The sequence below is a fragment of the Rhinolophus sinicus genome, linkage group LG03, assembly GCF_036562045.2.
Source record: "Rhinolophus sinicus isolate RSC01 linkage group LG03, ASM3656204v1, whole genome shotgun sequence".
Lineage (NCBI taxonomy): Eukaryota > Metazoa > Chordata > Mammalia > Chiroptera > Rhinolophidae > Rhinolophus > Rhinolophus sinicus.
This window is the reverse complement of record NC_133753.1, coordinates 174,305,675-174,323,901: the sequence shown is the minus strand read 5'-3', so window position 1 is coordinate 174,323,901 and position 18,227 is coordinate 174,305,675. Positions and strand designations below refer to the sequence as shown.

Sequence of the window (18,227 nt, the reverse complement as noted above, 5' to 3'; positions counted from 1 at the left end):
TCAGCGTTCTACGACTCTGAAATGTACTGTGGTCCCCCATTCCTTCCTTCTAATTCCCCCAAGTCCCACTGAAATAAAGCAAAGAACCAGTTCAGTAACAAGTGATAAAACACTGCTTCAAGCAAGAGCTGCAAAGATACTTAGAGGACCCTAACTGGACCAATTTGTCTTCCTCTAGGATGGGTGGTCAAAGAAAGGTGCCCCATATTGGGGCAGGACAGCAAAGGGAGGGTCAGGAAATAACTCAGAAGAGGAGTTAATAGGGAGAAGAGGCAGAAGTCGCCATTTAACACTCAAGAGTCAAGAAGCTGTCAAGGCCGCTAAAGAGGAATGGACTTAGTTACTGGTGATACATAAACTATAAAGGAAGACGCTAAGTAATTTTAAAATCACACCACAATTTTTAAAAGTTTATATTAAAGATCTAATTCAGACTTTAAGAAGAATTGATCAATAAAGGATTCCTATTAACAAAGAATGTATTATCAACAGAGCTGCCATTTAAAATGAGTGTTTTTTCCCAGTTTGAAAACAGTCAGGCTGATATAAACATCAACTCTCATGGTCTTGTGAAGACATGTGAAAATGGTGTCTGATAAACTGTTAAAACGTTTCTTCCTAAGAGTGATATCCTCCACCATAACTCTCCAACATTGCACGTTAAAGTAATTGGGTACAGTAATGATACGATCCATCAGTGTACACGCTTCAAATGAACACTAATGCCTGCTGTCTTTCACTGAGCAATTCCTCCTTACATATATATAGCAGCAGGAGGATACGAGAAGCTGATGTATCTGAGAGTAAGCAACACCTTCAAAATGTTTCACTTTAATTTCCCGTTATAAATTACATTATCTTCGTTACTCACCATGTGGAATTTCCATACTAGCTATTTTAGAAGGTGGTGATGAGCCAACAGAGTTTTTTGCCACCACACTGATAATGTAGTCATTTTTATCAAGCTGTATTTCTGCCTTGTGTTGAGGATCAGGGATCTCAGAAAGGGACTGTGTTTTCTCATCTGATGAACATGACACATTATAGAAGAGTATTTTTCCATTAGCTTCATTAATGGGTAAAGGCTATGAAAAAGAGAAAGATAAATTATATTATAAAAACCTGCAAAAAATAACTATGTGATGAGCCAAAGCCATCAAGCCTCAATTGGACACTATACTAATCATAACAAGGTAATATGAGAAAAGGTGACGTTAACAAACCTGGATGAATCAAGGAAAGTGACACTGAAGAAAAATGATACATGCTATAAGCCCCCTTAAATACAAAAAATAACAATTACGTAGCTACAAAACAATATTTAGCCTCATTTATTCAGAAGCAAACCAAAAAAGGTTATGAGAAGCATTGCTCTACATAAAAATAAAATACGGCATCATATTGTTTTCTAAATGCTTACCATTTTAAAGTGGTACATGCTCATTACAGAAAATGTGTGTTACTTTCTTCTGGTCTTCCGGCCCCTCTGACCTTTCCAATCTCCTCTGTTGTATCTTCCTCCTTTGCTGGTCCCTTATATGCTGCCATCACCTAGGGTTCCACACTTGGCCTCTTTCCACCCTGTACACTCACCGAAGTGATCCCATTTATATGCTACTCAAAGCTTTGTCTTTAGCTCTGATCTCTCCCCATGTCAAAATCAACTTCATTTTCTATCCAAATATGGCAGAACAATTAACCTCATCACTGACATTAGACTCAGAATCACTTCACTATGTTTAATCCTTGGTAAAACATTCATCTAGTTTGAACAATATCCCAAGCTTTCTCTACATTGAAGTAATCTGTGTAATCATTACTCCATTATTGTGAAATGTGACAGAAAACTGAGTGCAGCCAGGGGAATTTCCAAGCAAGAGTAACGGGTGCAACAGTCACATACAGCAGTGGAGCCCATACGGAACTTGCACACAGGCTTCACTTTACTCAAAGCTGTACTGAGGTCAAATTTTTATAGAAGTAACATTGTTTTACTTTCAATAACAAAAGTCACTATTTAAAGGAATCTGATTATAACTGCTCTTATGAAATTTGATGTGGAAAACAATTATGTTTTAAATATTCATATATCAGATAAAAATATAGCAACAAAAATGTTTGCTCTACTAGGGAAAAAGTAGTAAAACATTGTAATTCGTATTTTATCTAAAATTTTGTCATATTATAATGCAATTTACTTAAGAGAAACAAACTACATGTAAAATATATAAAAAGTTGGTTTCCTATTCATTGAAGAAAAAATGCAAACGTAAACACTCAGTATTCTAACTTAGAGCTTCCAGCTGGGTATCTGACTAAAGTGAGAGAGATGGAACTCATGCAATGCTCGGGTCCTTTAGGAGCCTCATAAAATCAAACTAAAGAATGCTCAGAACTGAGAAGATCCTCACTAAAACGACTGTGGTGTATCAGAAGTGATGAGGAATCTGGGGGTTTTAGGAGCCAGGTTACTGTCCCAGCAATACTGCCAACAAAGCCGTCTAGGAAATCCTGGCTCTGTGACAACCCAAGTACCGTATGTAAGTTAGGTAGTTTAGCATAATAAAGTTATGTCAATATTTATGGAAAAATTAAGCTATTTACCTTCCAATATATTATTAAGTTTTTCCCATCAGAACTCCACTCTCTCCAAGTATCTGGTCCCTTAGAAGGAACTGGGAAAGAAATTTAAAAGTTAGTATTTAAGATGTGTACTATGCCAGTTTATAATATCAGCAATTAAGATGGTGGTGCCTGAATATTTTTTCTAGGTTTTTGGAATTTCCCCTGAAAACGAGAAGCAGTTAAGTGGCTTCCACTTAGAAAATGAAGTAAGGAAAGCCCTCAACGTCTGCAAAAGACAAGGCCCCTGAGAACGGTTAAAATCACCGTCAATGCTGTAAGTGAGGTGCAGGGAACCTCATCTCACAGCCTCTCATCTCCCCTTACTGAAGTCGGCTCTGGCCACACACTGGCTTCCTGACTGGTCCTCAAACACCCGTCAGGCTTTCTGTACCTTCTGTGCCCTCTCTTCCTCTGCACAGAACTCTCTTCTCCTGAATAGACCATGTGGCTTGCTCCCAAAACTTTATATCTCAACTCAAGTGTTACCTTAGTAGGGAGGTCTTTTCCAACTACCCTATTTAAAATTGCAACCCCCACCCCCACCCCCACAACACACATGGTGGGTATTCAGTAAATATTTGTTAAGTGAATAAATGCCTTCATCTTAATGAAGCATAAACAAAATGTTTCTTTCCTTTTGGCAACAATAACTTATCAACTGAAGGCAAAAGTGCCTGTGGTAGCGTCTCCAAAAGGACCAATGATCTTGGTCATGCCTCCTGACATGCATGTCCTTAGGTGGTCCCCACCACACTGTATCGGGGCTGGCCTGTACGACCTGTAGTCTAGGCGGAGCTGGCTGCGATGGTATGACACTCCAGCAGCCCTACGGAGAAGACTGCATGGTCAGTAATCGAGGCCTCCTGCCTGCAGCCACGTGAGTGAACCAACCATCCTAAAAGCAGATCCTCTAGCTCCAATGGAGCCTGCAGCCCCCACCCACATACTGACTGCAGACTCATGAGAGACTCTCAGCCAGGGCCACTCAGCTAAGCTGCCCTTGAATTTCTGATGCATAGACACTGTGAGATAACAAATGTTTGCTGTTTTAAGGCACTGAGTTTTGGGGTAATTTGTCACATAGCAATAGATAACTAATATACTCTTTTGCTGGACTCATGCATAGGATGCATTTCTGATGACCCAAATAATTCTTACACATTTTGCAAAGTTCCTTTATTCTCTAGTCTTCACATAGAGAGACAAAAATCTGAATTAACATCTATCATTTTTTGTTTTCTTGTTTGTTAAATTCTTTGGAAGAAATTTTGTATTCCCTATATAATACAAATAAAGCTTTTGCTATCTTTTGATGAATGATTCCTGAAACTCACACCTAATTTTAAGTTTTTTGTTTTAAAGATGACATCTGATTAATCAAGGATAGAATCTCATTCTGTCTTTGGAAATCATCATACTAGGAAAACCAGTTACCTGATTTTACACCTATTTTGACCTTGGTGTACTGTAGAAACTAAAGTTCAAGAACTTCTAGCCCTATTTCTCAGGCTTAGGTCAGAAATAAAAGTTCCAAGAAATTATCTTTACTAATAATTGTTTTAAATAAAAAGGCAAACTAAACAGATTATGAAAATTCTAGAAAAAGGAAGAAAAAGTTTTAAAAAAAAAATTACCCCATAATCTTATCACAGTTTTAAGTTTGGTTTCTTATGCATCATTTTAATATAGATGCAATCACACTGTAGATAAGGTAGCCTAGTATTTTCACGTAACACATGCCAAGCATTTTTCCATATGAAAACGAAACTTTAAAAACCATCCTTTAAAACGTCTGGATATTTTACTAGCAGACATTATACAGTTACACAATTTATCTAAGCATTCTCCTATTTTTAGTCAGTTTGGTGAAGTTTTCTTTAAAAATAGTTGTAGAATTTCAGGATCCATAGTAATAATTAGCCATAAATCATTTAGTTAACTTACTGGCTTCTGTGGTTAAATATTGTTTTCCATTGCTCCATTTACTCCATTTCCAGAAAGTTTCACTAGAACAACGAATCCGAAAGCTATACATAGTATATGGATTTAACTTGTCCACAGCAACAGGATAATTTGAATTTCCTACTCCTTTGATTGTGACATTTCGCTATTAGAAAACAAACAAATATGTGTATATATAAATGTATATGAAATGCCCTGTGTGTGAGTACACACACACACACACACACACACATTTTTAATCCAAAAAATGGTCAATTAAGTTATGCAGAGAGGAGGATATAATTTTGATAATCTGTCAATGGCTAATGGTGATGCACTAAACCTTAATATATTTTAGTAATCTAAGATGACCTTGAGGACTACATATATTATTCAGATGATGTTTGGAAGTTTACCGGAGACAGGCATCATCTTTTACATCTTTTTTATATGACACTTACTACCTCTAGTATTGTGCTAAACATGTAGAATGTTCAACAAATGTTTAAATAAAATTAAAATAAAGCAATTCAAAAATTTGAGGATTTGCATACCTCAAGAAAGCCTCTGAGCTCCCAATTACTTAATACAAAGGAGCTTTTGGGGTTACATTCTGCAGTGTGCCTAATTTTCTAGAAATCATCAGTAAGTTTCCAAATGAATATTTAAGTACAGTATCATTTATTTTGGACTTACCACAAATTACAAGATGGTGCAGTATAAAAGTCAACCTAAGTATTTAAAATGTATTAAAAAGTCATGTTTTGACTTATAATGACCAATTATAACTTGCTCCTGTTGCCGCACTAAGCGGTTTTAAAAATCAAATCTTCTCTCTGGTGCCAATTAGTCCATTATCTAATGCTAGAGGTTACAGCAAAACCTACTCATTCACTCACAACTGCACTGAGCAGCAGCTACATGCCAGGTTCTATACTAGACCTAGAAACAATCTGAGTAGTAAAGTCAAGCTTAGGTCTATAATCTCCAGTATAAATGTTTTCAAGTGCTAAATACGGTGCTGTGATTACATTGATATATATATATACATACACACATATATATATATATATATATATATATATATATATATATCGGTTCTTAGTATATCTCTATAATAAATAATCAGAGCTTATACACATAAATTTACTTAATTCTTTTTGAAAACTAAGTATTTTATCCAAAATAAGCTCTAAGGAAGTTTATAGAAGAACCTTACTCACCACTTCTCGTATGGAATTAGTTTTGTTAATTTCAATTTGACACAACAATTTAATGTTTGCAAAGTTGCCTGGTAAATGCCAGGAAAGTGTAACAGCTGTTGAATTAATATCCTTCACTTTGATTGAAGTAGGAGTATGGGGATAAACTGTAAATATAATTTTTAAAGATTAATTACTTTACAAGCTATTTTCTAATATGACAAATGACAATCAAAGACAATTTTTTAAAAAGAGTAAGAGGTATTGTTAGTGCTGACCAGTACTTGTGGAATACACAACACCCCCTTTACTGCTGACAACATGCCAACATTTTTTAAGAACCAAGCATGCCCAGGTTCCTCAACTGGTGTCAGGAATACTAAAAGGTAGTCTGATCGTAATTTCTACCTTTAAGGAACCCCTAATTTACTTGGGGAATGACAAACAAAAAGGAAGAAAATAAGAGGATTTTTGTTGTTCTCAATGTGTGGTACAGATATTAACTGCTATAGGAATTTAGATGTAAGCATGGTAAGGAGAGTCCTATAGTGAAGATGGGACGTAAGATGAGTTGTGAAGGAAGAATCAGACTCAAGTTGGCCAGATGAATACAGAAATGTTTCAGGTTGGGGACAGGGCAAACGCAAAGACACAGGGAAGCAAAGTGCACGTTAGGCTGGTGATACGCATATACCAACTGGAGTGGTGAAGAAGAATCAGTGCAGTAAATAAGGTTAAAATGGCAGAGGGCAGACAAATACAGATGGACACTATCACTTCAGTACATAATGTAGCCATTTTGTCCTTAGGAAAAATCAGGAAATAAAAAAGATGATGGGAAGAAATAATTGATAAAAGTGACATATTTACAAACAAGGCAGCAGGGTCATGTACTAATCACTTGCCAGGCTGTATTAGAATGCATTTGGTTTCAGCCCTTTCTCCCATGACTGTGAGTCTGTAAGAGACACCTCCACGCCAGCGCTGTGTGTTGCAGAGCCTGACATGGAGTTGATACACATGGAATGATCACAGGAATGTCAAAAAGATATACCATATTTGACTTCTGTTTTGAACTATATATTAATAGGATTGGTAAAAATTAAGAAATCAGCAATAAAAAGGAACTATTTACTGTTACACTTGGATGGAGCTCACGGGCATTATCCTTAGTAAAAAATGTAAATCTCCAAAAGTTATATATTGTATGATTCCATTTATATAACATTCTCAAAATGACAAGACAATAGGATGAAAATCATATTAGTTGTTTCTGGGGACAGGGATGTGAGTGTGTGTGTGGGTGGGCGGGCGCGCGCGGTGGGGGTGTTGCTAAAGGAGCAGCATGAAGAAGTTCCTTTGTGGTGACAGAACAGGTCTGTATCTTGACTGTATTGGTTCCGTGAATCAGTACATGAATCTGACTGCATAGAACTATACACACACACTTGAAAGCATATACAAACCAGTGAAAGCTGAGCAAGGTCATAGTCTAGTTCAGCAGTATGGATCACAGTACTATACCAGGGTCAGCTGCCTAGTTTGGATACTGCTAGAGTTACATAAGATGTCACCATTGGGGAAAGCCAACTGAAGGGGTCACAGGGCTTTCATTATTTTTGTAACCCCCTATGAGTCTACAGTTATTTCAAAATAAAAAGTCTTTAAAAATTGGGCAAAATCTTTTTCAGAAATCAATCAGAAATTATTAGATCAGGTCACTGACGGTAAATGACTAATTCAAAATTATATTTGGATTCAATAAAATGGTGAAACTTGAAATTATACATTTTAAAGCTTTTAAGATTAAATTTACAAGATTAATATTGATTATAAAGAAAATAATTAGTAAAAAGTAATCCCTAGAAGCACTTTTCGTTAATCTCAACATATTTCAGCACTTCTAAAGTTACTTTTAAGATACGGGTTTATGTAGCAGCTTACCTTTTTCAGTGATGTTAACTAAAATTGTTGATTCTGATTGACCCAAAGGATTGCGAGCATTCAAAGTAAAATTATATATTTCTTGATTTGGAAACATTTGAAAGAATAACTGATAGCTTTCATTCGTGGGCACTTCAACTCTTTTAAACCTAACATATTTCCCTGAAAAACTGCAAATTAAGAGAGGAATAAAGAATATTAAAATAGTATCAAAATGACAAGAGATAAATAATGCAGGAAAAAAATAAATGGGTAAGTTTCTAATAATTAATATTTTCAGTGCTTACATTTCTAATTATAGGTTACTACATACTCAGGGAAGAAAATGTATACAACTGAACAAATAGAATAAAATAATCTGCCATAAGCCCATTACCAAGAAACAGTCTCTAGTCCTATTTGAGCGTTCTTTTTTCTAGGCTTTTTAAAAAAGGAGACAAATCGAGTCTACATGCATTTAATTGCAGTATTAATAATATATCCAATTTTATACTGCATATTTGGTTTTATAACTTCATTATATAAATGTGATAGAACATTTCCCTGTGTCATGTAACATCCCTCTAATGGACTCTTTGCTAGTTAAGTTTGACATCCTTGACTTGTGATGTTTACCTTTCAAATAAAGTGTAAATTGTATTGCGTGGGCCCACCAATGCTGTCGGTCTTCCTGGATCCCACGTACATATGATCTCTTTTAAATCATATGTCTCACAATTCAGTTTTTGAGGAATATCAGGTGGATCTAAAAGGAAAAAGAAAAAAATTGTAATTATTTATTGTTACTGTCACCTGGACAAATAATAACTCTCCAGAAAATCCACCAAAAAAACAGTTTATTCGGGAAAAGAAAAAGAAACGAGGTCACCTCAGGAGCGTGCGAATGCACACCTCAGACCGGCACTCCAACCAGCTGCCTACATGAAGAAGAAAAAGCCCCAATTCCAAGATGGCTATTCTATTTATTAGCATCCTTCCCCCGGAAAGTTACCACAAAATTTTAACAGGAAATCAGGACTAGAGAGTAAACAAGGAGCCCAACTCCACCCATGGTCCTCCCAGCTCCTATGGTTAAACATCTTAAGATGCCATTTCACTTTTATTATTACATATATTTTCCCTGAAAATGTTATGTTCCATAAATGTTAATTATATTTTGTAGAATTTCCTTAAAAAATGAAATAACTATGATATACAGATGATGTATTACAGGATTGTACACTTGAAACCTATGTAATTTACCAACTATTGTCACCCCAATAAATTTTAGTTTAAAAAAATTTATTATTTTACTTCTTGTACAATGCAGGAATTATTTTTTCTATAGCATGTTTTTTTGAAATTCATATTACATAGAAATGACAGATTAAAATATTCTAAAGCGTGACTATTAGCTCATTTGAAAACTCTCCAATAGCATCCTGAAGATACCGACTATCATTTTTTTCCCTTACATCCTATTTAAGTCTACCAAATCTATCAAAGGAAGTTGTGTCCAACAAGTCAAAACATCTATAGATTAAAAGTATTATCTATCATCTATATATTGTGATTTGAAAAGAATATCAAATCATATTAAAAGTCAACATAAGTTGCATGTTGCAAGTTTCAGAGTTCTTAAATAAGTTACAAGGACTATTATTAACGAACTAACTAACTCTTGGTAAAATTCTACATCTCCCTATATTCAAAGTGGCTACTGCTCTTCTGTTGTTTTTGTTCTTTATTGAAACTATTCTTTCTGGCTTTGTTCAGGCATGAACAGAGAAAAAAGTGTTTGCTAAGTATGTCTGAGACTTTTAAAGTAATAAGGGAAAATTCTGCAGTCTGACACTGAGTATAGGAATTGATATTTCTATAATTAAGTTTAACCAGGCATATATAGAAACTGATACTTCCTACTATCATATTGATCCAAACTATCTGTCACTGAAGGTAAGTTTCCTAAAAAACAATTATCCACTTGTTGAAAAATTTTGTAAAATAATATTTAAAAAGAAACTAAATTCTTAAAACAGTTTTTACTTTATCAACTAAGACTTAGAAAATTTCACACACCTTCCCCAGAGATAAAAATAATGTCTTTCAGTGATATTTTAGGTAATACCAGGAGGAAAAATGAGTATTTATATGAAAGTCTGGATAATGAAACTAACATTGACATATTTGTTTTGAAAATTGTTTTAAATCTAAGCCCAAACTTTCAGTCATTTTATTAAAATGACGTACCAACGTTTTTATTATATTTAAAATGCTGATTGTTTTAGTTTTTGGCAGATATATTAAGTTGAAATACTTAAAATCCAAACAATAGGAGCAAACTAGAAAGAAGAGGAAGCAAAGACAGAGGAGAAAAAATAAGAGAGAGCAGTATTTAAAAGGTAATGCAAGGATTTTCCTTTTTTTCCCAAAGAAATGAATTCATAAAAAAATCAACTGAAGCTAGTCAAAAGCTACATATAAATCAACTGCATTTCTATGTACCAGCAAATGAAAAATGCAATGTAAAAAATGAAGTCAGTTTTTATGAAAATATTTTCAAATGAGAAAGTATAAAATTTGACATGTGATATAAACATTTACAGGCTCTAATCCTGTTACAGTGTATTATTTTAAAATATATTAAGTATAATGAAAGATTAACTTTAGGTAATAAAATAACTAATTTGAATGATTACAGAACAAGTAATGTTTATAAAGTATCTATTTTGCTTATGACTAAATTAGCGCATGCATGAACACTGACAAGTATTGGTAAATAACTATCCTTCTGTCTGCTAGATAACAGATTTATTTTAATAAACTAGAGAGAAAAAAAGCCATTTTTATTAGCACAAACATCAAACATGTAGGGGTAATTTACTAAAAGATATACAAGATCTTATATCACTAAGATAAATTAAAGAAGACCTAACTAAATGGAGAGATGTACCATGTTCATGGTTTAGGTGACTCAATATTATAAGAATGAAAATTTCCTACAGTGATCTCCTAAATTGATAGATTTAATGTAATCCAAATCAAAATCCTGGCAGGTTTTGATTATGTACGTGTGTGTAGAGGGGAAACTGACTAGCTGATTCTAAAATTATTTTCAACCTTTTCCATAAATTGTGGGTTAACAGGATATTCATAGGGGAAAGGAAATAGATGAATCTTGATTCCTAACTCACACCATAAACTGCCCTTGTTGTAAATTTCTAAAGAGCTCCCTCCGAAGGGAAATTCTCCAGCTGCTCCTGAGTTGATCAATACAGCGCAATATTTCAACCTCAAAATGTTACAAATGGTTAAATAATGAATTAAATGGGTTTATTTTATCTAGAACTATGACAGGAGATTAGAACACTATTTGAAATAATAAAAACTGAATATTCTCATCTTTTAAGTGTTTTTCTTTTTTCTTTTGTACTTTTCAGTGGATATCTTACTTTCTGGTTATCACCTATCAGGCAGCTTCACTACATATAACACTGGTTTTCAACTGAGATGCGAAGATCATTTGTGTGGAATGTTGCAAGTCACTTCCTAAAATTCCATTAGGAAAGAAAATTTAATTTTCTAAAATTTAATTTTGAACACAGCCTCACCCTCCCTTGAATCCCACAATGTATTACTGGGAAGGCAAAAGGAGAGTAAGGTTACAGCCATCAAGCTGAGAAGTGCACCTAATCCTGGTTATTGCCTTGGAAGTAGACCAGCAACTGAATGTAACTCATCATTCAGTTTCTACGGAAGTAAGAAAGAGACTGAAAACTGCTGATCTAGAGCTCAGCTAAGAATCATAAAAAAGCATAAGAAAATCACTTAAGCAATCAAAAGAAAATCACAAGACCCACTCACTACATCTCACACACTTTTACTCATGAGAGAGCCCCTTAGACCAAACGCAGAGCAGGGAGGACAGACAGGAAGCACTGCTGGAGGCAGGGCACCACGCAGGGCACCACATTACAGTAACCACAGGGGAGGAGAACTCAAGATGCAAAATTATCTCTGGACATTCAACGTAAGTCATATAGGTAGGGCAGTCCCCACAATAACTTTTGGAAATGCCATGGAATTTTAGAACTGTAGGACTGCCAAGTTAATAATAAAGATGCCCTGCATTTTGTAGCATGCGACTACATTACACACAGAACACGGCGAGAGAGGAAGTCTTCTCACCCAAGGTCATCCGGCTACCCTCTTCTCAAATATAGTATTTACAAGTTGGAGAAGCATATGTTATGCGATTGAAATAGTTTGTGTAAAATTATTTCTATTTCTTTAATTTGGGCACTTATTTTAGAAAAGGTATGCTATAATTAGGTGGCAAATTAACTTATATAAAATAGTTCCTAAACAATGTAGGATTTAGAAATATTATATACTAACTACTCTTGACTCAACAAATATGTTAACTAAGAATTTAAACTAAAAGTAAGTAGCTGAACATTTTCAATCTTATTCCAAAACTACAAGTTACATAGATACAGATATGTAGAAAATAAGCTTAGAACTCATCTTTAAAGAAGCAAAAATTCTGGTGCCTTCACATATCAGTTATATTAAAGAATAAAAAAATAAGAAAGAAACAGAATCACCCCACCCTGAAAAAGCATTAAAGCTTTCAGAGAGGACAAAAACAGATTAATAGAAGCTGTTTAAAAACAACGACTTTATACTTACATCCCGCAAAAATAACTGTTCCCAACATGCTTTCTTTTGTTGCGAAAACCACATTTGTTCCACTACTTGCAGAAACAGAAATATTATAGATCTTGATTGCAACATTTTCCCCATCAAGATGAATAAGGGGACATTGTGTATTGCCGATCTGTGCTGACAACACTTTTTCTTGAGTCACACAACAAACTGTTATAGCTGAGCCCACAAGTATCACTTTGTCTTGAGGAAAAACGTTACCCTGAGAATCAGGATCAATAGACCCTAGAAAGAACAAAAGGAATTACAAATACTTTAGACATCTTTTACCATAAAATAGGCCGGTATATATAAAACATACTGTTAGGTGCTTTGTAATAATGGTGGCCCAAAGATAAGGTATGTCCCCCAGGTGTCAAAGGAGCAAGACAAATAACAAGAAACGAAAGTGTGTGTGGTTTCGTTTACTTATGGTGGGGGAGCCGAAGGTGATTGTAGGCCAATGTCTCAGGTCAGAGTTAATGTCTAAGAAGTTCTAAACCCATTTATTGAGTCAATAAATGGGTTTATATCCACATGTGAAAAATCAACACCAAGAATAAGTCACTTATTAAATAATTACATTCCTCTAAAATGATTCTATATATTTAGGGCAGTCTTCTTACTTTCCATCACTCTAAATATATTTGAGTACTCCACATCCTAAAAATTGCTTTTTCTTTATTCCTAACTGTCTGCAGGTTAAAGCCACACTTTGTTTTTATTTTCCTAAATAGCCAATCTAATAGCCAATGTTTTTATTTTCCTAAATAGCCAATAGCCTCTAGTCTCCTTTCTACCTACTTACTCTTTGATAGACTGCGATCTGACTTCTACACTGACCATTCTTCTGAAGTGGCGGGCTGGCCTAATTGCTCAGTCCAATGGCCACTTCTGAGTAATTTTCCCCTTGACTTGCACAGCATCTGGTGTGCTGCCGAAAGTCGTCCTTCTCTCTTGGGTTCCATTCCACTGTACCCTCCCGGGCTACTCTTAACCCTCTGGATGCTGTTTGCTTTTCTGGCCTCTTTTTCTTTCAACCTCCCCTTAGACATACAAACTTCTAAGGGATGGGTCATTGGTCTCCATTCCTCTTTCCCTAACTTACGGTAACCTTTAGGATTTAAAAATTTTCGCATTACATATACACTGATGATAGTCATCTTTGGCTCTATTTCTCCCTTACCTGAAAGATGCACAGTTACTAATTCTAATTCTGTTTCTTCAGCATTTTCACAGGTTTCCCCCTTTTCATTCCTAAACCAAGTGTCCCGGTTATGCTTTCATTGTCCCTTGGTAAACTGCAGCAAGATTCTCCTTATCTATCCACTTTTAGGCCTTCCTTCCTCTGATTCATTTATCCAAATTGCCACTAAAGTGAATAATCTCCAATGATTACCAGCCTTTTAAAGGACTTCATTTTATTGTCAACTGTAGGTCCTCCCCCATACTGCCAGCATTCCACCTGTATGGAACTTTCACTAAGTGTATTGATGGTTTTTGGCATACTTGTAGATTCTCATGTTCTCTGCAATAACTCTGGTTCACATGGGTCCGCTGTGTAGAAGAGAAATTAGGAGCCATTTTTAAAAGTATAGACTTGATCTCATTACCATGTATATAAAATTTTTAAATGTTCTTCAATGTCTACCACCGTGATTTTCCAATCTGGATGTTTATCCAATCCAATCACTCAACAAGTTCTTTAAAAATACAGTTTCCTGAAGCCGACCTCAGACTTTCTGAATCAAAAGTTTCTGGGATGGGGGACTGGGAGATCCCCAGGTGATCTTCCTGCTGCCAAATGGGGCTCAGAGAACTGAAAGCTTCAACTAAAACTTACCCTTAAGCAAGATTAATCTAATGCACTTGAAACAAAAATTCTTTAAATATAAGCTTACAAGAAATGTTCTTCAGTGGGCTCCAGTCACTCCACTCTTTGCGACCAGAGAAATGAGAATCATCAATGTAGCATCTAATTCCCACATAGTGAGTGGTGCACTCCAAGGGCATGTCGGAGGTCCAGCTCCAACGATGAACTGTATCCTTACCGTTCAGAGTTGTGTTGTAGGTCAGCTAAAAAATGAACACAAACACAAAATTGTACTGCTCAATACTGATACATTCTCCTTTCCTTTAGGATTAAAAAACACAATAGACTGTATATAATCACCAGCTAAGTAAGTTAAAGGTTTGTCCGTTTGTAAAACTATCTCAGTTTTCTATAAGGAATAACAGCAGAGTCAATAGTAATGAATAATCATGATTCATTTATGTTTACTTCTACAATTTTAGGCCCTACTGCATTATTCAAGATATTGATATTCCAAAATATTCAACACAGTTCAGAAGAAAATATACCACTGCCTAAAATGATCTTCATTTGTCATGGAGAAAAAATAATGGGTTTACACCTCCAAGAATTAAAGTCAAGAGAGGAAAAGCATTTCAACAAGATAAATTATTGCTTTAGACTGGATTTACTTTTTACATAAGCATTACAAATTTTAAATTTTATTTTTAAATATGCAACTTATAGTAGTAAAATGCATTAACCTCAATTGTGAAAAAAAAAAAGGCAAGATTTCAATCAAATATTGAGGATTTACTAAAAGAGACCTTGGGACTTCCAGTTAAAGACAACAGATTAAATAAATGCATTTCCTTCTCTCTTACCTCCTGAAATCCCTCTAAAACAAGAGTATACAGGATTTTTTTTTTTTTTTTAGGTGTAAATGCACAAGGGCAAAAAAGAAAAGAAACACCACCAATAAAATTTTGGATGCTAAAGAGTAGATGAATAATGATAACTGAGTCAGAAGACCTGAGAAAGCTGAATCTCAAGACTCCAATGGGAAAGCCAGAAACAACCTGAATTCTATCACAGAAATGCCAAGGGGTTCAGGAAGTAGCTATACCAAGTTCCCCTGGAAATGCATAGTGAATAGTGAAGGTGAGGTGAAAAACAGGAGGATTGCTTGAAAGTTATTTGGATATGTTAGGCACCCAGATACTCTCCCACATTCTATGCTACCAAAGGACTACCCTTCTTCACCTTGGCAGAACAATAGAGATTTATGCTCTGGAAAAGTAAAGCAGAATACCTCTGGATTGAAGAGCCTCAAGAAGATTTGTGAATGGGGAATACTATACCAAAAACAAGGAGATTGCTAACCTATGCATTCTGAAGGTTGGGGTAAGACTCCTGCCTTCTTTCCTACTCTGCTCCTGGGATAGTGATGGCCAAGTTGTAATTGCCAGATAGGACTCTAAACAAACTTTTCTGGGGCATATGAACAGATCAAGATAAAGAACTAAAATAATATTAAGATTTTTGCCTAAAATAATATTAATAACTAGACAGCCCGTCCTCATTACCTGTGATGAGCCCCCAGTCAACAAGTCTCATGTAGGCAAACAGAAGTTCCAACTAGATTTTTCTCATTTTTAAGAGTGATTCATTTAAATATGAGCAGCAACCAAGATGACCAGAAAGTGGAGAAAAAGTTCTAATATAAAAGTCAAAGATCAAAATAAAGAAAAAAAGCAACTTGAAGAAATAGATTTCATAGAAAGAAAAAAACAAAAACATTTCTTTAAAAATCACTGATACTCTCAGAGATAAGATACTGTATCCATGAAACAAGAACAAGATACATGGGGGGAGGGGCAGTTGGTTAGAGCATGATGCTCATAACGCCAGGGTTGCCGGTTCGATTCCCACATGGGCCAGTGTGAGCTGCGCCCTCCACAACTAGACTGAAACAACTACTTGACTTGGAGCTGATGGGTCCTGGAAAATCACACTTAAAATAAATTTTTAAAAACAAAGATTTTTTCTAAAAAAAGGAGGGGATCTCTTATAAATTAAAAAATATATATTAATAGAAATTTAATATCAGGACTGTAAGATAAAGCTTAGGAAAAACTGCTCAGAAAATAGAGCAACATGTAGATGGAAAGGAGGAATGATAAAACAATTAGAGGATCAGTCTGGAAGGTCCAATTTCTAAAAATCCGAGGTTCTAAGGAAAAAAAAGAAGAAAATAGAGATGAGGAAATCAAAGACATAAAATAAGAAAATTTCCCAAGTGGACAAACCTGTGTTTTCAGTCAAAATGAGTGTCCAGCATAACAAAGATAGAGCCATAACAATTTAAAAAAAAAAAAAAAAATTGAACAACGTCTTCAAAATCTTGAGAAAATTTCCCAACCTAGAATTCCATACCCAGCTAAACTAGCAGTCATGAGTGAGGAATAAAGACATTTTTCATAAATGTCTTGTCTCAATGTATTCACCAAGTAGTACTTTACATTACCACTAGAAGTGTATGAAAAGTTCCAATTGTTCTGCATCTTCTCAATATCTGAAATAGACATTCTTTTAAATTTTGTTGGCAACTAATTTAAATTTCAAAAAATAAAATATATCTGAAAGGCAGTTATAGATAGCAGAGGATATCTACAATAAATAGCAAATAACTACTAGAATATATGCATCCACCCAAAATGAAGAAATAAAAGGAAAACAGAATTCAAGAAAAAGAAAACCCATCAAAAGAAAAAGGTAAAAGGAATCCCCTGAATGATCATGGAGACGCCCTGGACCACAGCTTCCTAATGAATGTGCCAAAAGACACTGAGGTTTGTCTTGGATGGGTTATGGATATACCTAGGTTTGAACCTGCAAACCTAGGGTTGGCTGGTGGAAGTTGAGGCCACTGGAGCTCCTGAGACACTTCTGGCCACAAGAATCCTCAGCTATTTACCAGACTCTGTGCTACATAAATATTGTCAGTGTCTGTGTGAGCCCTTAAATCAAAAGGGTTGGGAAGTAAGTTAGAGGCTCTCAGAGAGATTTATTCACAAATATTCAACTGATAAAATACTAGTATGTTGAAAATTTCAACAGGAGATTTACACAACCTGGATAGAATTAAGGATTGAATCAATGAAGCAGACAAAAACTAAAAATACAATATGAGAAATTATACCCCCACCCCAAAAAAGGAAAAGAACAGTAGAATAGTACATACTACTTGGTTCAGTTGTGAATAGTGTTTCTATAACTACAATACAAACAATGAATATTGGTCTACCAAAAATTGTAACATAATGATAGTGGGAAAAGACAGAAAATGTGAGAGCACAAAAGCAAACACACAAGCACGTGAGTGTGTCTGCCTAGGTTGGGAGATGAGAGGGAATTAAATTTTCATCATTCATTGTGCAAAACATTGCTCAAAATTGAAAAAAAGAAAAGAAAAAAAAAGAAAAAGAAAAAGCAATATTAGCATGCTATTTGGAAAAACAGAGATAAGAAAATCAGCTAAAATTGAATTAAAATTGGCTGTTTACAAGGAGAGAAAAATGGGAGGGGAAAGGTGTGTAAATCCCAGGTGCGTTCACATCCTCGTCTGTGCAATGCAGCTTCCACAGCTGCATGTGAGGCCATCAGCAGAAATTGTCAAGTCATAAATAACAAACTATAAATGAAACTTATAAATGAAACACTGATGTATAGGATTCTTGATCTTTAAACTATTATAAAATAACAGCATTATAACCTCTCACAAAATTACTGACTACAAGCAATTCTAACTTAAATACTAACATTAAAAACATAAAATTATAAATGAAAATATCACATTTTTATGGACCTGGATCATTTATCCTTGGATATTTCACTTTATAAAATTAATCTGTTCTAATTCTATTTTTATTACCTCTTGCTATATCGCCCCACACAAAGATTTTTTTTCAAAGATCATATTCCCAAAAGTAGGAAATTACTACCTTTCCTTTATTTGTCTTGTTATGCATCTTGTG

General features: G+C 34.9%; 1 protein-coding gene across 3 annotated transcripts in view; it reads right to left on the bottom strand.

Moving 5' to 3' along the window:
• LIFR (LIF receptor subunit alpha) overlaps nt 1–18,227 on the bottom strand; it is a 68,917-nt gene that overhangs the window by 19,700 nt on the left and 30,990 nt on the right. For all 3 annotated transcript variants that reach the window (XM_074328983.1, XM_074328981.1, XM_074328982.1), the window contains 8 exons: nt 14,300–14,474; nt 12,384–12,644; nt 8,328–8,457; nt 7,713–7,882; nt 5,790–5,935; nt 4,570–4,732; nt 2,605–2,675; nt 872–1,085 (listed from right to left, as the gene is read on the bottom strand). In XM_074328983.1, the coding sequence (XP_074185084.1) occupies nt 872–1,085; nt 2,605–2,675; nt 4,570–4,732; nt 5,790–5,935; nt 7,713–7,882; nt 8,328–8,457; nt 12,384–12,644; nt 14,300–14,474 (1,330 nt within the window). The remainder of the gene's footprint in view (nt 1–871; nt 1,086–2,604; nt 2,676–4,569; nt 4,733–5,789; nt 5,936–7,712; nt 7,883–8,327; nt 8,458–12,383; nt 12,645–14,299; nt 14,475–18,227) is intronic.